We start from the raw sequence: 21,447 nt of genomic DNA, 5'->3' as shown, positions 1-21,447 counted from the left end.
CAGATCTGCATGCCATGACTTATTAATAACTTGAATGAGCATGACTAAAGGAGACGTAACTGTACAAAAGTAAATTAACTTTTAAGCTAATTTTTGCAAGCTCGTGTAGAAAGATTACACATAATAACAGTTAAGAAATGTCGCCATTACCAAAGTTCGTTATCTTGCTGACCTTCCAAATATTTTAAAGTAATCCTTTGAAACATATCAAATAACTGTACCAGCCACAAAAGGGGTTTGTTCAGTTAAATCATTATGATTCTCTTCACATGATTCATCATGACTGTGAAAGATATGAGGAGACCTCCTGTGACCTTTCTCTCTCATTACTACACATTTTAATTATTATATATCAATGTCTTTCTGCTGGAGTGTACTTCTTGAGAAATGTTTTTGTGATAATTTTGACAAAGTCCACACCGGAATTTATGATATAATTCATCAATTACAACTCCATACATGAAGATCAAGTTTCATTAGCATTAGTTTTTTTTTGTAAGAGTCATATTTCTACCCTTGAAATGGATACTATAAGAGTGGAACATGATTGATTAAATAGATGAGTTGGATTCCATGAGTACAATACCAGATAAATAGGTGTTCTTTGCCCTCCTGCTGCAACAGTACCCTGTGGATCTGTATTGCAGCTCAAGATGTTCATTTATCAGGACAGTGAGGTTCAAATGGTAGCGTGACGTTCAAAACATATGTTGCAGTCAAGTGACAGCAACTTTATTACATTGATTTACTGTAACCTTTTATATAGGGAAATGTTACAAAATCATGTGAATCTCCTGTATGAGGAGGGAAAGCATTAAAATACTGTATTTGGTCAAGAAATTTTTGTTTTGAGATGTACAGTACTGTGCAAAAGTCTTAGGTACATATACATAGCTAGAGTGATTTTATGTATTGCACTATACTTCTGCAGCAAAAAAAAAACAGATTTCATGACATAAGTGAGTGATGATAAACCAGATTCTGATATGGGTCTCTATTGTGGATGGAGAATGGAAAGAAGGCAGGAAGAAGAGATTCCTGGTTGGAAAAAGGGAAGAGAAAGGGGACAGAGTGGGAAGCACCAGAGAGACATTCTGTAATGATCAATAAATAAACCAATTGTTTGAAATTAAATGAGCTTGCCTGGTTTCTCAGGGCTGGGTGTGTCTGCACCTGTGCCAACCCCTCACCCTTGGCACTCCTCTGCCACCTGAACCACACCCCTCCTGCCGCACTTCACCTTCACCAATCCCAATATCCTTTGCTCCTGCCAGATTTAAAAACTCACTCTCGTTGACAAATATAATGCTGTCCAAAAGTTTTAAGCACTCTATATGTATGTGCCTAAGACTTTTGCACAGTATTGTATACCCAGAAACAGTTGAGATGTGAGAGAGGAAGCAAAGTGAAAAATCTCCTAGTGCCCACCAAGTCCACTCTAGAATCAAACACACATTTGCGTTAGCCTTATGCTAATTTTGTTTTATTCTCACCACTTTCCCATCAACTTCCCCCAGATTTACAACATGGAGAATTTATAGTCCCAATCAACGTACCCCAACTCACACACCTTTGGGATATTGGAGGAAACCAGAGCACTATCGAGGCAGCAGCTCTACCAGCTACACAGCTGAGCTGCCCCAGAAACTGCCTCACTCTTTAAAATGATAGTAATTTAGAAAAGTACAACTACAACTTCATTCAAGATGATTAATCAAAGAAGCTTAAACACACTTTGAAAAAGCTGATTGGTTTTCTTTTTGTTCTTAACCAGTATAAGTTGATTATCTGTTATTTGTAGTTTCATGAATTGCACAATTGCTTAAAGTCCTGCATATCATGTTCAGAGAAGCAATCACAACCAAAGAGCAAAAGTACAACACACAAATTGATATAGATGGATGACAAGAGCATTGCTCCACTGTGGCTGTATATGCCCATTATCTCACTAGATTTTGCCCAGAACGAATCAGTGCATGTCATCATCATCATTATGTGTCATATGATGTAGGTGATCATGGTCTTTCCATGACAGTGATTATTCTTGGCCGTATACATGTGTACAATTGAATGACAATAAACTTGAACTTCAGTTATTTTGCTGTTACCTTAAATGCATGTCATCTGATTGTCAGCCCCTTTACCAATGAGAACAGATTCTCCCTATTCCATTCCAACTCCATATCATTCTTAACATGTCCTTTCAACCTTTTCTGTTTTAAGAAGAACAATCACAGCACCTCTATCTTTGCTTGTTACTTAAGTGCCTCATATCTAGAACCATTTCAGTAAATCTTTTTTGTATCTGGCAAAGACATTAACATCTTTATTAAATGCAGCAATTAGAATGGTAAATGATGCTTCAGTTGAACCAGCAGTTGTAAAAGTTCACCTATCTTCCTCGCTTTGATTTTCTGCAATTCCACTAATGCCCAGGATCTCAAATGTTTTCCTTTCGGTTAAGAATCTCTCATGTGTAAAAGAACTGCTTAAGAATAATTAGAGCTATGTATATTTTATGGTTAATTATGTTATTACATTGCACATTTTTATTGTTAATTATGTTTTGCATTGTGAAGAATTTAACTTTCAAATAAGTCTCACTGAATTTAAATTTGTGGAAAATTTATGGATGTATCTAATCAATGTAAATTTAACAGAGTAGAGGTGATACCACACATTCGATGTAGTGTTACAGTTTTTCTCATTACAAAATATCTTTACTTCTTGAGGGGACTGCAAATCTTGACAAAATTGGATCCTATGTAATCACCTGGCTTCCGTCTACGGGATAGCTCCTTTCCACAAGTCATTAGACTAATAAATTCACGTCTGTACATTGCACCAGAGTTACACATCAGACTTCCAATATAACTCGGAGTCCTGCCATGTGCAGAAGTTCGCTGACGACACGGCCATAGTGGGGTGTGTCAGGAATGGACAGGAGGAGGAGTATAGGAAACTGATACAGGACTTTGTGATATGGTGCAACTCAAACTACCTGCGTCTCAATATCACCAAGACCAAGGAGATGGTGGTGGACTTTAGGAGATCTAGGCCTCATATGGAGCCAGTGATCATTAATGGAGAATGTGTGGAGCAGGTTAAGACCTACAAGTATCTGGGAGTACAGTTAGACGAGAAGCTAGACTGGACTGCCAACACAGATGCCTTGTGCAGGAAGGCACAGAGTCGACTGTACTTCCTAAGAAGGTTGGTGTCATTCAATGTCTGTAGTGAGATGCTGAAGATGTTCTATAGGTCAGTTGTGGAGAGCGCCCTCTTCTTTCTGGTGGCGTGTTGGGGAGGAAGCATTAAGAAGAGGGACGCCTCACGTCTTAATAAGCTGGTAAGGAAGGCGGGCTCTGTCGTGGGCAAAGTACTGGAGAGTTTAACATCGGTAGCTGAGCGAAGGGCGCTGAGTAGGCTACGGTCAATTATGGATAACTCTGAACATCCTCTACATAGCACCATCCAGAGACAGAGAAGCAGTTTCAGCGACAGGTTACTATCGATGCAATGCTCCTCAGACAGGATGAAGAGGTCAATACTCCCCAATGCCATTAGGGTTTACAATTCTACCGCCAGGACTTAAGAACTTTTTAAAAGCTATTATTAATGCTTTTTGAGATAGTGATTTAGATGCATATCATATTTTTTACTGAGTTAAGTATTGTATGTAATTAGTTTTGCTACAACAAGTGTATGGGACATTGGAAAAAAGTTGAATTTCCCCATGGGGATGAATAAAGTATCTATCTATCTATCTATATATAACACAAAGATTTTTACTCTCTCGCGTTGTGGGATAGATGTAAGATTTAAATAAATTCAATTCATTTCAATTTAAATAGTTTTTTAAATAAAACGACATTCCCCATGATACTTAACATGTAACATATTAAAATCTGACACTGCCCAAAATATACTAGAAGAGATTATGTAAAAATTGGCAAAACTTAAGAATTTAAGGTGCATCTTAATGGTGAATAGAGAAATAATGATATATGAAAAGGGAATTCTTGAACTTAAGGTCTTATTTGTTGGTATAATGAGATTATTTCTCACACAGAATGGGTGGAGTGAGGGGATTCAGGGTGCAAAATCATGATAGTCACTTCTAAACTCTGTACTAACAGTCACATCAAATATTTATCAGTTGGCTGCTAACTATGTTGGATGATACTATTGGGAACAACGGAGACAGAATAAAAATGATACTTAATAAGATAAAAGTTTTCAGAAAAATAATGTAATTTTAGACCAAATACAGTACTTTGCAAAAGTTTTACGCATACATACTGTATATAGCTATGTTGCCTAACACTCTTGCACAGTGTAAAATTAGTAATAGTAATTTTATCTATTGCACTGTACTGCTGCAGTGGGAGGGACTGAGAAGCACCAGAGAAACATTCTGTAATGATCAATAAACCAGTTGTTTGGAATCAAATGACCTTGCCTGATGTCTCAGGGCTGGGAGTGTCTGTACCTGTGCCACCCCTACTCCTGGTGCTCTTTCTTTGCCACCTGTCCCACACCCCTCCTGTGGTGCTCCACCCTCACCATTCTGAACATCCTTTGCTCCTGTCAGATTTACAAACTTGCTCTCCACTCCACATTGAGAAATACAGTATTGTGCAAGAGGCTTAGGCATCCCTAGTAAAATATATGTGCCTAAGATTTTTGCATGGTATTGTATTTCAACCAGAATTTATAAAGTTTATAATTGGCAGCAGAAATATAATTAAAAGTGTTTTATTTTCTAAAGCAATAAACAGTAATCCCAACAGTGTTAATTTGATAATGCTAGAATGGTACTCAGAAATTCATAGTAATTTCTCTAAGATTATATTTTACGATAGTCATTAAAATATTAACATAGCACAACTTCTCAATTAAGTCAGCAACACTTCATAGACTATAAGTTCTACTCTTCACAACATTGCAAGCACAGCAGCTGGTAAAGAATTGGGCAGAGATTTTACATCACATCATCTGTTATGCTAATTAATATTGAAATTACACTACCTTTGCCTACAGTAAAATTCAATATCTTGGAAGGAAAATATGCAATAAATAACCAAATTTAGCTGTAAACAATAAAATTAAACTAAAATGTCTGAGTACCTGAATTGGATAATACAATTAGTAGGACCTTTGACCTCACAATCTACTTTGTATATCATTATGGTTTTGCAGCTTACTGTCTGTATGCATTATACTTTCTCTGTAACTGTAACACGTTATTCAGCATTCTCAATGTTTTCCCTTGTACTACCTCAAGATGGGTTATAATGGTCTGTACAGATGCCAAGCAAAACAACTGTAGTCTTTACAGCCCTCCACAATCTGATTTCTAAGTGTATTCTTCTGGAAGAAACAGGAAACAAAGCCAATGTCTTATGTATGTTTCTAATTAACAACATGTACTCTAGGGATAAATTCAAGTTTGAACTACACCTATGTATAGCATTGGAATTGTTGGAATTTTAGTTAGAATACATAGGACATAATGTACCTCCTGTTCTTCCAGATCCTTGTTCCCTGTTACAGGATAACAAAGTTTATTGATTCATTCATTTCAACAGGGTCCAGTATTTTCACTACTTTTCTCAGGTTATACCCATAAATTAAATAACTGATAACTAAATACAAGGGAACCCTCTGGTACTTTGTTTTCATGGGTCTCTTGTTTTTCATTATAAAGGTAACTCAATGATTAATGATTAGTTAGAAAAATATCATATATGGAACTGTTCACACACAAGGCTTGACTCTGTGTCATGTAAAAATTATTACATTTGTCACTATCAAACCAATCACTGTGTCATGTGAAATTATTACACCTGTTTACCTGAAAAACAGAATTATCTTTTTTTTTAGAAAGAACCACTCAGTTCTGCATGAAACAATGCAAAATATCAAGTTACAGAAAAACTATAATTTCAAAAGTTCCTTGGGAAAGTACACAAGGGTCAAAAAAGTAGCCCTACATAGAGCACTTTCAATATTAAACACAGACATGGCATCTGCAATTATGCATTCAGCATTGACACAGAGTCTAACGCGTTCAAACCAATATCTGGAGCCTTGTGCTAATTCTTCCAAAATACCCAGTTTACAGGGTTAAGAAAAGTGAGACACACGGGTATGTATTGTAATTAAATTGTTGTTATTGGAATGAGCTGCCTCTCTAAATAGTTTTTTTGATTTGCCTAATAATTGAGATTAAACAAACAGAATTTGCAAAACTCAGAAAAGAGCTGCTGGGGAATCATGTTTTCAGCTTTTTAAATTTACATTTTTGACCATTTTCTTTAACTCTTCTTTCAGAGACAAATTTCTTCCAAAATGCATTGGTTGTTCCACTGAATGGGTATATAATCCTAACTGTATCAAACTCTGTGTTAGTGTAGTGACAGTATCTATAAAAATTTCAAACCATAGCCACTCTTATCAAGTTTTCCAAGCTGCATTGATAATCATTCTGCTATTGTTATTTGAACTGTCTCTGAATGCAGTATTTGTGCCTTTATTCATTCTGTTACCAATCTCTTTGCCTTCCTTCACTGTCATATTTAAAACTGTATCTTTCCTGCATCTCACAATATGTCCATTAGATATAGGAGCAGAATTAAACCATTTAGCACATTGAGTCTGCTCTGCCATTTCATCATGGCTGATCCAATTTTCCTCTCAGCCCCAAACTCCTGCCTTCTCCCTGTATTTCTTCACACCATGACCAATCAAGGATCAATTAACTTCCGCCTTAAATATACGTAAAGACTTAGCCTCCACAGCTGCCTGTGGCAAATAATTGCAGATTCACCACTCTCTGGCTAAAGAAATTCCTCTTCATCTCTGTTCTAGGACACCCCTCTATTCTGCGGCTGTGTCCTCTGGTGGTTTTAGACTCTCCCAGCGTATGAAACATCCTCTCCACATCCATTCTATCAAGGCCTTTCACCATTCATTGAATTAGATCACCCCTCATTCTTCTGAATTCTAGTGAATACAGGCCCAGAGCCATCAGACACTCCTCATATGACAAGCCATTCAATCCTGGAATCATATTTGTGAATCTCTTTTGAACCCTCTCCAGTTTTAGCATATCCTTTCTAAGAGGCCCAGACCTGCTCACAATACGCCAAGTGAGGCCTCACAGGTGCTTTATAAAGTTTCAACATTACATCCTTGCTTTTATATTCTAGTCCTCTTGAAATGAATGCTAACATTGCATTTGCCTTCCCCACCATGTACTCAACCTGCAAATTAACCTTTAGGGAATCCTGCACAAGGACTCCCAAAACTTTGCATCTTGGTTTTTTTTGTATTTTCTCTCCATTTAGAATATAGTCAACCCTTTCATTTATTTAACCAAAATGCATGACCATACACTTTTGACATGGTATTCCATCTGCCATTTCTTTGCCCATTCTCCTAATTTAAGCACTTCTGTAGACTCTCCACTTCACTTAACTACCTGCCCCTCTAGTTATCTTCATATTGTCTGCAAACTTTGCAACAAAGCCATCAATACCATCATCCAAATCATTGACATATAACGTAAAAAGAATTGGTCCCAACTCAGACCACCGTGGTCACCACTAGTCACCAGCACACAGTCAGAAAAGACTCCTTTTATTCCCACTCTTTGCCTCCAGCCAATGCTAGAATCCATGCTAGAATTTTTTTTGTAATACCATGGGCTCATAGTTTGTTAAGCAGCTTCATGTATGGCACCTTGTCAATGGCCTTCTGAAAATCCAAGTACAGAACATCAACCGATTTTCCTTTGTCTATCTTGCATGTTACTTCTTCAAAGAATTATAACATATTTATCAGGCAAGATTTTCCATTGAGGAAACCATGCTGATTATGGCCTAGGTTATCATAAGCCTCCAAGTACCCTAGGACCTCATCGTTAATAATTCATTCCAATATTGAGATCAGACTAACTGAACTATAGTTTCCTTTCATCTGCCTCTCTCCCTTCTTGAAGAGTGGAGTGATATTTGCAATTTTCCAGTTTTCCAGAACCATTCTAGTGATTATTGAAAGATCATTACTAATGCCTCTACTATCTTCAGCCACCTCTTTCAGAACCCTGGCGTGTACACCATCTACCGTAGTTCAAGTGACTTATCTACCTTCAGACCTTTCAGTTTCCCAAGAAACTTCTCCCGAGAAATGAAAACTTCACATACTTCTGACCCCTGATACTCTGGAACTTCCACCATACTGCTAGTGTCTTCCACTGTGAAGACTGATGCAAAATACTTATTCAGTTCATCTGCCATTTCCTTGTTCCCATTACTACCTCTCCAACGTCATTTTCCAATGGTTTAATATGCACTCTTGCTTTTCTTTTACACTTCATGTATCTTAAAAAAACTTTTGATATTCTCTTTATTATTATTGGCTAGCTTTCTTTTGGGTTCCATCTTCACACTCTAAATAACTTTTTAGTTTACTTTTGTTGGCTTTTAAAAGCTTCCCAATCCTCTAACTTCCCTCTAATCTTCGCTCTATTGTATACCCTCTCTTTGGCTTTTATGTCAGCTTTGACTTCCCTTGTTAGCCATGGTTGTGTCATCTTGCCTTTAGAATACTTCTTCCTCTTTGGGATGTGTATATCCTGTGTCTTCTGAATGGTTTCCAGAAATTCCAGCCATTGCGACTCTGCTGTCATACCTGCCAGTATTCTTTTCCAATCAGTTCCAGCCAATTCTTCTCTCATGCCTCTGTAGTTCCCTTTATTCCACTGAAATACTGATACATCTATCTTTAGCTTCTCATTCTCAAGTTTCAGAGTGAATTCAAGCATATTATGATCACTTTCCCCTAAGGCAGGGATGGCCAGCCTATGGTGCATGCACCAGAAGTGGTGCATTGGATGATTAGAAGTGGCGCATTGCACCCCAGTGATAATAATAAAAAAGTAAGCCGACTCATGCAAAAAGTATTAACCAAAAACTGATCTGTAGAAAAAAAATCTATAAACAGGAAATCAAGTAGCTTAGAGCTAGAAATGGGTTTTACTGAGAAGAAATCTAAAACTTCGCAATTATTTTTAGTGATTTTATTATTTTGTGCACATCTTTTGGCAAATGTTATCTTCTTTCACATTAATCTGGTTTCAATTTAAAAAAAAGTTCAATGAGTCAAACTAGGAAAGAAGGACTTTTGTTCTGCAGTCGTTCCATAACTGTTCAATACACGTTTGATACTTGTTTGATCCTGAAGCGCCAGCGTCTGTACCAGCGGTGATTTGCAGTTTTTTGCCAGTCAGTTTACAATTGACACTCGTGCGCTACAGAGTTGTGCTTTGTTTGTCCTTTGTAAACATTTGCAGTTTTGTGCATTTTCGAAAATTTACATTCAGTTACCCATCACAGTGCAAAAGAAAATGAGCAAAAGAAAAGCAGAAAGTGATAGTAAGCATGAATTCAAGGAACAGTGGGAAAATGAGTTCTTATTTATAGCAGGTCTGTCAGGAAAACAGTAGTGCATTATTTGTGAAAACTCTTTCTCACATAATAGAAGACATGATCTTAATAGACACTATAAAACACCAACATCAGACTGAAATAGAAGGAAAACTGAAATTAGTGCTTGGGTCTGAGTTATGGAAAGAATATGTGATTAAGAAAAAGGAAGAAATCAAAAGAAGACAAAATATATTTGTTATAAGTCTCATTAAGGTAAGTAATGTTAATCTTGTTTTTATATTAAATCACTATATCTTGTAAAATGCTAAATATGTCTATATTAACATATTTTTACAAGAATTGAATGGGGGTACAAGAGTTGTATGATGAAAAAATTGATGCATAGAACGTAAAAGTTTGGCCACCCCTGCCCTAAGGGTTCTTTTACCTTAAGTTCTCTAATCCATTCTGATTCACTGCACAACACCCAATCCAGAATAGCTGATCCCCTAGTGGGCTCAACCACGAGCTGCTCTAAAAAGCCATCTCATAGGCCTTCTAGAAAATTCCCTTCTTGGAATCCAGCGCTAATCTATTTTTCCCAATCAAACTGCATATTGAAATCTCCCAAGACTATTGTAACATTGCCCTTTTGGCATGCATTTTCTATCTCCTATTGTAATTTATGGGCCACTTACTTACTATTGTTTGGGGTCTGTATAGAACTTTCATTGGGGTCTTTTTCCCTGGCAGTTCCTTAGCTCTATCCACAATGATTCCACACCTTCCAGACCTATGTCACCTCTTTCTAATAATTTATTTCATTTTTTGCCAATAGGCAACACCACACCCTCTGCCTAACTGCCTAATCTTTCAATACAATGTCTATCCTCATCACACCTGCTAATCTGAAACTGCTACAGGTTCATCTACCTTATTCCGTATACTGCGCACATTCAGATGCAGCACCTTTAGTCCTGTATTCACCCTTTCGATTTTGTCACACCATGCTCAACCCTTCGATTGCTAACTTTTTCTGAGGTCTTACAAACATTTGCCTCCATAACCACTCCACTAACTGTTCTTGCACTCTGGTTCCCATCCCTTTCAATACAAGTTTAAACCCCACTGTGCAGCATTAACAAACCTTCCCACTGGGATATTAGTCCCCCTCCAGTTCAGGTGCAAACTGTCCTTTCTGTAAAGTCCCTTTTCATTTTCCCTCCCTCACTTCTTTTCCTGTTAATAGACCTGAAAAATTAATACTGAAATGCTAACTTTGATTCTCTGAGTTTCCGCATGGAGTTTTTTTTTGGCATTTTATGCATTTATTTTCATTGATGCAGGAAGTGAAATTGAGTTGACAAATACCAGAGGGGAAAGGTCTTGAATATAGAATTCTTGAGCATCTGTGCTCAGGGAATAGTATGTCTGGTTACAGATACACTTGAATTCAATATTCTCAAATATGCTTGCAAAGAATTACATTAAATTACACCACAAAATAAAGCCAATTATCTCTTACATACAAAAAAACTGTTCAGTGACTGGAATGGATATTTGGCCGGTCTGATTGGAATACTTATTCTGGAAAATTTAAAGTGAAGTCCCAATAGACCACATTATAATCTCCATCCTGAATTACATTGAATTTCAGTAGACTAAAACTCCTTGTTGTTGCATACATCATATAGAATTACTAACCCTTAAAATATAATGCAGAAAGCATCTGTTTTTCTTTTAAATGTCCAGCACTGCACTAAATCATATCAATTTAATACATATTTCTCCCAAGAAGGAAAGGTCAAAATGATTCAGATGCGATAAATCTTCAGAAGCAGACAAATCATGTCTCAACATGTTTAGCAGGACTATTGAGAAGATCTGTGAGCTATTGACAGTCATTATGATGGAATCTGTCAACACGAGGAGGTAGCATCAAATTGGAAAAAGATCAGTCTGATGTCCGTATTCAGATACAGTCGGTTACAAATTAATAGTTTTTAAAAATCTACAGAGAGTAACTAAAAAATCATTAGAAGGGGAAAGATGAAATATGAAAGCAAGCTAGCAAATAATATCAAAGTGGACAGTAAAAGTTTTTTCAAGTATGTTAAAAATAAAAGAGTAATGAGAGTGGATATAGGACTGCTAGAGCAGGAGAAATAATAACGGTGGACAAGGAGATGGCTGATGAACTAAATGAGTATTTTGAGTCAGTCTTCATAAGTCACCTATATTAGAGGAACTGCACCTTAGGTTCTGAAAGAGGTAGCGTTAGAGATTGTGGTGGCATTAGAAATAATCTTTCAAAAATCATTGGACTCTGGCATGGTGCAATGGGAAAATTGCAAATGTTACTCCACTCTTTAAGAAAGGAAGAAGGCAGCAAAAAGGAAATTATAGATTAGGTAGCCTGACCTCAGTGGTTGGGAAGATGTCAATTGTTAAGGATGAGATGATGGAGTACTTGGTGACAAAGGACAAGATATTACAAAGTCAGCATGGTTTCCTTCAGGGAAAATGCTGCCTGACAAACCTGTTGGAATTCTTTGAGGAGATTACAAGTCGGAAAGATAAAGGGGATGCAGTGGATGTTTTATGTTAGGACTTTCAGAAGGTGCCGCACATAAGGCTGCTTACCAAGTTAAGAGCCCATGGTATTACAGGAATGTTACTAACATGGTTAGAGCATTGGCAGATTGGTAGGAGGCAGTGGGTGGGAATAAGAGGATCCTTTTCTGGTTGGCTGCCAGTGACTAGTGGTGTTCCACAGGGGTCGGTGTTGGGACTACTTTTTATGCTGTATATAAATGATTTAGATGATGGAATATATGGCTTTGTTGCCAAGTCTGCGGATGACATGAAGATTAGTGGAGGGGCAGGCAGTGTTGAGGAACCAGGTAGGATACAGAAGGACTTAGATTAGGAGAATGGGCAAGAAAGTGGCAAATGAAAGACAATGTTGGAAAAAGCAAGGTCATGCACTTTGGTAGAAGAAATAAATGTGTGGACTATTTTCTAAGCAGGGAGAAAATCCAGGAATCTGAGATGAAGAGGGACTTGGGTGTCCTTGTGCAGAACACCCTGAAGGTTAACTTGCAGGTTGAGTCAGTGGTGAGGAAGGCAAATGCCATGTTAGCATTCATTTCATGAGGTCTAGAATATGAGAGCAAGGATGTGACGCTGAGGCTTTATAAGGCACTAGTGAGGCCTCACCTTGAGTATTGTGAACAGTTTTGAGCCCCGCATCTTAGAAAAGATGTGCTGGCACTGGAGAAGGTCCAGAGGAGTTTCATAAGGATGATTACAGGAATGAAAGGGTTATCATACAAGGAACATTTGATGGCTCTGAGTCTGTACTTGCTGTAATTCAGAAGGATGAGGGAGGATTTCATTGAAATCTTTCGAACGTTGAAAAACCTGGATAGAGTAGATGTGGAAAGGATGTTTCCCGTGGTGGGAGAGCTTAGGACAAGAGGGCACAGCCTCAGGATAGAGGGGCGCCCTTTCAAAACAGAGATGTGGAGCAATTTCTTTAGCCAGAGGGTGGTGGATTTGTGGAATTTTTTACCACTTGCAGCTGAGGACACCTGGTTGTTGGGTGTGTTTAAGGCAGAGACTGATAGGTTCTTAATTGGACATGGCATCAAAAGTTACGGGACAACGGCTGGGAATTGAGGTTGAGGAGGAGATAAAAAAATGATCCGCCATGATTGAATGGCGGAGTAGACTCGATGGGCCAGATGGCCTGATTCTGCTCCTATGTCTTATGGTCTTATTGTCTTGTCATGGAGTTACCCTTCCTAGGTGTGATAGGTTTCTGCTGATTTTATGAAATAGCTACTTCAATTTTTGCTTTGCTCCTCTATTGATTTTTCATTTGGAATATTTTCCTAATCCAGTCTGGATAATTTTACCTCACGTCTTTGTTAAATCCCCTTATTTAAGTTGAAGAAACTGGTTGAAGATCAGAGTTGCTTGCCGGACTTTAACTAATTCTATCAAGGCAGTGAAAGATACAAAAAATGAAAAACACCCAGTGAGCAGCAGTTGTGTGGGTGAATATGCCTTGTTAATAAGAGAGGCCAGAAGAGAATGGCCAGACTGGTTGAAGCAGACAGGAAGGAGACAGTAAATGGGTTACAACAGTAGTGTGCAGAAAAGCATGCCTAAATGCACAACACGTCAAACCTTGAAATAGAGGGGTACAGCAGCAGAAGACCACACTGGGATCCACTCCTGTACCTAATAAGGTGGCCATGGAGTATATAATTCATTCATCAAAGTTCTTGATTTTAAAATTATAACTTCAATAGCTCTTAAAACATGTGTGGGGAGGGGGGTGAAAGTAGTGCAGTGCAGAACAAAAGTTAGAGATTGAATTGATTTTACAGATCAAAAAGTGGTCCATTGTATTCAATCAATTATTTTTGAAAACAAGTCAATTCCTTTTTCAAAATATGTTCAGCAGTCTTTCCTCGTAAATATTTTATGATTAACAAATTGGGATCATTGTATAATTTTGAAATATTTTTGGGAGATGGCAATATCATTAATATAATGAACATGGAAGGAAAAAACACCAAATATAACTTACATGTGGTACTAACAGCTTAATTTTTAAGCAATCAAATAGACATACAGTAATTTTAAATCTCAAATGGTTTGACAAAAACACATATAGACTCTTCAACCTAAAGTTAAAGAGATAATTCTAACCAGGTCTAATTACTAGACATCAGAGCGCCATCCACAAAGTCACCTTCTTCTTCAAAAAGGAAGGTGATTTGTTTCTTTCTTGTTCTTACTGTCTTCCATTTTAACCTCTTCTTCTGAGTGGGCTCCCATGGCATGAATGAACCTTCTTTAATTATAGAGAACAAGGTCTCTTGACAGGCCTAGGTTGCTATGAACCCTGATAAGGAACTCCCACTATGAAGTTAGCAGGATCAGAAACAATGGTCAAAAGAGGGTCCAGCAACCAGGTACAACAACAGATGATGTGGTGGAAAATGGACCAACAGGCAGCATTAGTGGAAAGAGAAACTGAGTTAATGTTTTAGGTGAAGGACCACTCATCAGAACTAGAAGAAAGAAAATAAGGTTAGTTGTATGTTGCAATGAAGCTGGGAAGAGGTGCATTGGGCAAGTGAAATATCTCTGATAGAGTGATGGCAAGGCTGCTGTGGAGATTAGCTGTAGATGTCATCTACTCGGTTAGCAGGAAAGTTAGAGAGAGAGAGAGAGAATGATCAAAAACAATGAAATGAGTACAATATGGGAATGAAACTACAAACAAAGGAATGTTAACGTTGTGATGTGAAGGCAGTGGGGCATGGAGAGAGGAAACCTGAAGCAATATCACAACTGAATTATGTACAGTACCCAGCAGAATTTGTAATTGCTGATAAAGACAGAGAAACTGAAAAAAAAAATTTATGTTACAATGTTAACACAGCAATACTTTTTTCAATCAGGACTAAGTTGTAGAATTCTATATTGAGTTCCGAAGTTTGTAATATGCCTAGATGGAAGATGAAAAGCATATGCTGGGCTTTGTTATAACAGGGTAGAAGGGAAAAGATGGATAGGTTAGAGTGGTGTGACTTCAAGAATTAAAGCAGCAGAAAACAAGGATCACCAAGTTCCTCCTGTGGAAAGAAAAGTAAGCTTTCTGCAGTGTTGTCACTCAATCTGTATTTGGTTTCGCAAAGGTAAAAGGGACCACATAATGAACAATGAATGTAGTGCAATAGGTTGAAAACATCAGTAGGGTAAAGGTAAAAGGAATTGTGTTATATCTTCTACAATCACACAGAAGTTGAGCAGATGATGGGACATGAGGGGAAAGTTAGGCAGTTGTAAAAGCAACAGTTCTTTTAAAATTTGGAGAGGAAGATGTGTGTGGTGGTAGGATCTCACTGGTGCTGGTATAAATGGTAAATGGAAGTTAGCCAGCTGGAAATTAAGGACCAGAGATTTTACTCTCTCTAGGCAGTGATGGAATGAGAGTAGATGTACTTGAAATAGATGTTATGTGGCCAAGGGTATTTTCAACTCTGGATGAGGGGAAGTCATGGTTCAGGAAGAAGGAAAGAAAAACCTCCTAGACACTTGTGTTGAAATTCTGGAATTCTCTTTAAATCATGAGTGTACCAGAAAACAAGTTGAAGAAAGAGAGTATGACTTGAAACCAGAGAGTTCTATGTATCCCAGGAAAAACAGGTATAATAGCTTAGACTCAGGCAAGCTCCCACAGCTACACCTTTGATCTGGAGGAAGAGTGTGGGGATTAAGTGGAAATTGTGAGAACAAGTTCAACCAGGTGAAGATGCATGTTGACAGAATGGAAGTAGTTGCGTCTCTGTTCAAAGAAGAGCATAAGGCCTCTTAATTGCAAAGAGGATCTGCACATCTATGACATGAATGAACACGTTTGAATGAGAGAATATGGACCAGGCCATTTCTGCTCTAAGCTATTCACCTGTAATATTGTCTGTTTTTCCTCTTTCATTGGTTTCAATCTGATGAGATCAATGTAATATCGATGTAATGTTGGGGCCATAGTAATATTTACTATGGCCCCAACATTTGATACTTGCTCCAAGTTAAATTGGGCTTTAAATAATTAAAAGGTGTAGTTTTCATCTGATAATATACTTTATTCTCATAGGTTATGCAATAACAAATGCTAAATATGCTTGCTTATCTTCTGAGAAACAGAAAATTTGTGTTTATATAATCTCTTCCAATTTCCTTTCAGATGCTCTTATAAAGTACCTTAAAAGCATTTTTAGACACGACAATCAATGTGTACTCAGACACAATAGCCAAATTGTGCACTGCAAATTTTCAAAAAACTAGTTGATAATGACTGCTTGATCTGTTTTAACAATGTTGATTCAAAGAGAATTATTGTCTGGTATACTGGGGCTTTTTTTCCTGCACTTTGAAGCAATCCCATGAGATCTTTAATGTCCATCAGAGAAAGAATATTGCTTTTAAAAAAGTCCATCTCATACAAAGTAACATTACTTCAGTACTGTACTGGAATGTCAGCCTGGATTACTGCACTCAAGTTACTTGAACACAACCACAAGTTAATAATGAAAAATGCTAATATTATTAACTGACATGGGGCATTTAACATGTATCACCAACCTACCGCAAAATACAGTTGCAGGCACAAGTAAAAGCACAAATATTTTTTATCTGAATTGTACTCTGCTACACAACTACATTTCAAGGCAACTACCATTTCTGTTTTCTGGTATCATATCAATGAAGTCAATTTGTTTTAGTCTCTTCAATATTAGCAAAACTTAATGTAGTTATTATCTACATTAAGCAAATTTACTTTTAAACAACAAAAAAAGACCTACATCATGTTGTAAGTTCTAGAGATGAATGGGCAGATTTTACAAAACACTGCTCCCAGCTTAAGTCTTTCTTATGGATCAAACACCATTCACAATCAAAGTGTAGAGAGGAGGGAGTCTTGGATATTAAAATTAATGGATAGAAAATCTCATGGGGCCCTCTAATCTTTCTGCCCAAATTCCTGACATATGTTCCAGGCATGAAAAGCTCCATGCTCTATTAAAAGTTTGTAAAATCAACTCTTTAGTGGCATAAGGACCCACAGTGGAGGTAAATATTTGAGATGTGCTTCAAATTCTACTTGTGATGTACTGTCTGACTAATATATATCCCACAGGAATTCAACGTAAGCTGCAGTAACCTATAAACATCAGTGAGAAAATTAACAAAAAAGCTTCTGTTGTACTACCCTTACAACCCCCACCCCCCAAAAAACAGATCAATGTCATTACATTTCAGTGATTCTTTTTCACAAAGATGAAAGTGATTTTTTAAAATGTGGCCTTGAGTTCAGTACCACTTTTGTTTTTATCCTTCCTCCCTCATTCATAATTCTGCACAGGTTTCTTCTGAGGAGCCTTTAACAAGCAAAAGATGTTTTATTATTCTAATTTATGTTGAAATATTTCAGAGAAGTTCAAGACATGTAAACAGATGGTCAGTGTTGTACAACATTAAAAAAGTATTCTTCCTAAATGACAACTACATTTAAGTACAAGTTGACAGGCAGTGCCATTTAACCATTACAGATGAAGCACATAGAAGATTCACAAGTATGTTTGAGAGATACTTAAAAAGTTAAAATTAAGATGCTGAGCTCCATTAGCAGTAACAGTAACAGGAAATACTCAAAGTTAATCTTCTGAACTAGAATATACAGCTACACAATCATGAACGTTAATTCCCCATGAAAGCTCACTACTGCCTATGAGGACAAAGGAGATGCTAAGGGTATGTTAAAATAATCCTTTTAAAGATGCAATGCATTGTCAAGTGTATTGACCTGTAATTCTGGTAGTGTGATGTTTCTAACTATTTTGAAACTACATTGACTGATTCAATGTACTTTACATTAAAAGATAAGCCTTGATTAAGGCTGGGCTTTGCACTAGTAATGATTGCAACATTAATGTCCACAACCGCAATTTGCCACACAGGCAGTTACATTTAGAAACTCAGTAGGCACTAAATGTGAGTCCCTACTCCTTCAGAGATGAAACCAACAGAGAATAAAAAATTTAGTGCTAACATCAATCTTTACATGATTATCTCACTGCAAATAAAAGTAAATGTTAGTCCTGATTGAAAAAAGTATTGCTGTGTTAACATTGCAGAATAATAAATTTTGCCAAATAACCTCTTCAGCTCTAAAAAAAAAATTAGGGTGTGATTATTACTTCCATTCCATGATAAAAATCTGTTTCTTTACAATTTAAAAAAAATATTTAATTGCCTGTGCCAGTCTGTATGGAATGTTAATTATAGTTGACACCTTTCTTGCTGTCTGTAGAAACTCTTCAACATGACAAGCTAATCAGCCAACTCAATAAATGTGCCTGGACACCATATATTTTTTATTTATGGTGTCAGACTGCAAACTCCACCATGGACAGCCCCAAGCCTGGCTGTGAAATGGGCAAGGGGTGGGCAACCCTATCCCGTAAAAATCCAGAGCTGCAGAAAGGCCTTATCTGCAAGAGAGGAAGGATCTGTGAGTTGCTGTTGGCAGCCAATGCTCCAGTAGGGGTGATGCACTTAAGTAAGTCAGACTGTAAATCCAGCAGGAATAGATAAACTTGATGGCACAGAACCCCCAAAATATATGTGGACAGCCATTACTATATTCTAACAGAATATTTATGTTAGAATGATTTCATGGAACAGCCTGTAATTTACCACCTCTTAAAATTAATGACATTATAAATTACATGTTTAGTGTCTGAAAATGCCATTCCTTGTGTTCAGCATGGCAGGTCAGAATTAGCACTTTTATTTGTTCATTTGTTATGTTTTTGAAAGTGCATGTTGTTGAGGAGGATAAAAGGCAACAAGCATAAGATTACAGTTTACTCTGTGTCATTTAAGTATATTATGAGGAGGGCAGATATATGTTCCCAAGTGAGGTTTTAGAGATTGTGGTATTCCCTGCACTCCCCTCAGTTCTCTTTCCATATATCCAGGGATTTGCACTTTCCTTTTCTCAATATGTACTTCTTTTCCTATTCCAGGAATCATTCCCTTCCTTTCCCAGTTCAGAGATTTATCCATTGCTTCCCATCAGATATGAAGATTGATCTTCTCCTTTCTCCAGACTCATGGGTCCCCCTTCATCTTATCCCAGTCCTAGCGACTGCTTTTCTCCCCTCCTCAGATCCAAGGATACTCTCCTCACAGAACCAGCAATTCTTCTATCCAGGGATCCAATTTTCTCCCTTCAGATCCAAGGACTTACTCATTCCTGTCTGAGATCCAAGGATTCCCTCTCCTTAAAGTCCTCCTTGCCTTCAACTCAGACCTAAGGATCTTCCTTCTCTCACCCCCGAAATACAGAAACTATCTCCACAGCCCTACGGGACTCCCCCTTCTATTTTCCCCAGGTCCGTTTCCCCACACTTAGAGATCCTGATTCTTCTCTACCCCCCTCGCACCCCGGTAGAATTTCACGCAACCTCCCTGAATACAGATTCCCCTTCCTCTTCTTAGATCCAGGTATTACCCCTCCTCTCCATAGATTCCTCCTCTCCCCACATCCTGGGATCCAGGGATTCCACTCCCCACCCCATCTCCCCTGGTCCAGGGACCCCCTCCCCTTCTCCCCTGGTCCAGGGACCCCCCCCCCCCATCTCCCCTGGTCCAGGGACCCCCCCCCCATCTCCCCTAGTCCAGTTACCCCGCCCCATCTCCCCTGGTCCAGGGTCCCCCCTCTTCTCCCCTGGTCCATGGACCCCCTCCCCTTCTCCCCTGCTCCAGGGACCCCCCCCATCTCCTCTGGTCCAGACACCCCCTCCCCTTCTCCCCTTCTCCCCTGGTCCAGATACCCCCTCCCCTTCTCCCCTGGTCCAGGGTCCCCCTCCCTTCCCCTGGTCCAGTGTCCCCCTCCCCTCCCCTGGTCCAGTGACCCCGCCCCATCTCCCCTGGTCCAGGGTCCCCCCTCTTCTCCCCTGGTCCAGGGACCCCCTCCCCTTCTCCCCTGGTCCAGGGACCCCCTCCCCTTCTCCCCTGGTCCAGGGACCCCTCCATCTCCCCTGGTCCAGACACCCCCTCCCCTTCTCCCCTGGTCCAGGGACCCCCTCCCCTTCTCCCCTGGTCCAGACACCCCCCCCCCTTCTCCCCTGGTCCAGACACCCCCCCATCTCCCCTGGTCCAGATACCCCCTCCCCTTCTCCCCTGGTCCAGGGTCCCCCTTCGTCTCTCCTGATTCAGGGTCTGTCTTACCTGCAGAGTCCTGAAGCTCGCGCTCAGGTGCGCGATGTGCAACGCCAGGCAGCGCGAGGTGCACCTGGCTCGCGAGACGCTCTCCGCAGCCGCGCCGTCCCCGGACCGCCGCGCGCCCACCGGCAGCAGTGAGCAGAGCAGCGCGGGGAGCAACCACCACAGCCGGGCGCTCGGCATCGCCTGCCCCGGCGCCGGGACCGCGCAGAGCTGCCGCACAACGGCCCGCGCCTGCTGGTACCCTGCCAGCCGCTGACAACTTCGCCGCGCCCGCTGATATACCCTGCCAGCCGCTGACAACTTCGCTGCGCCCAACTGCACAATTTTGCACCCTGGCAGTGACCACAGCCACAACTTGTAAGAATTCGACCCACCCCTTTAACCAGAGCCCGCCTTCTAAGAGCATCCACTTCGCACTGCCCCGCCCATCAGACCATGCTCCTTGAAGTCTGCCCACGCACCGTATAGAGTTAAAGTTGCCTTTCGGTCCACTGGTCCATGCCGACCAAAGTCCCTATCTCTGCCAGTCCCTTTTCCCTGAATTTGGCCTATATACATTTCCTATTCATGAACAGTCCAAATGTGTTCTAAGTATTATAATAGAACCCACCTCTACATTCCCATGGGCAGCTCATTGCAAATACCCACCAACCTCTGTGAAAAGCTTGCCCTTCACTTCTAACAGATGCCCTCTAGTTTTAAATTACCTTACTCTGGCAAAAAAGACTGTGAGCATTCACTTCATCTATATACATTATGATTTTACATGCCTCTATATGGTCACCTCTCAGCCATCTACACTCCAGTGAAACAGAATCAGTTCCTGGTTATAACTCATGCCCTCCAGACCCACAGACATCATCATGAATCTTTTCAGCAAGGTGGCTTCAAAGGCACAATTCCTTGCTTCCACTCTTTCCTTATGTCTTTGAACATCAGGAGACCCCATTATGTGCAAATGCCACTTTTCTGTGACATTTCAACTGTTGCACTCACATGAAGTATAGTATATTTGATAAATGGTAAATTTTCCCCACACTGAAAAAAATTGAAATCAATTGCCCATGAATGGCTGGTAGAATGAGTGTTGCGATGAGTTTTGTGGACAGACAGCCGGATGGATGACCTAGATATTTCTGGTAATGCCAATGGTGAACTATCAATAATTTTTCTTCTTAGGCTAGTTCCCCGAAGTCAT

At 39.4% G+C, this 21,447-nt stretch overlaps 1 protein-coding gene across 2 annotated transcripts in view; it reads right to left on the bottom strand.

Moving 5' to 3' along the window:
* Window positions 1–20,564, bottom strand: part of anos1b (anosmin 1b) — a 139,101-nt gene extending 118,537 nt beyond the window's left edge. For both annotated transcript variants that reach the window (XM_073041350.1, XM_073041351.1), the window contains exon 1: window positions 20,253–20,564. In XM_073041350.1, coding sequence (XP_072897451.1) covers window positions 20,253–20,429 — 177 coding nt within the window. In that variant the 5' untranslated portion in view covers window positions 20,430–20,564. The remainder of the gene's footprint in view (window positions 1–20,252) is intronic.
* Between the last annotated feature and the right edge of the window lie 883 nt (window positions 20,565–21,447).

The sequence above is a fragment of the Hemitrygon akajei genome, chromosome 3 (assembly GCF_048418815.1).
Source record: "Hemitrygon akajei chromosome 3, sHemAka1.3, whole genome shotgun sequence".
NCBI lineage: Eukaryota > Metazoa > Chordata > Chondrichthyes > Myliobatiformes > Dasyatidae > Hemitrygon > Hemitrygon akajei.
This window is presented reverse-complemented; position numbering and strand designations above follow the sequence as displayed.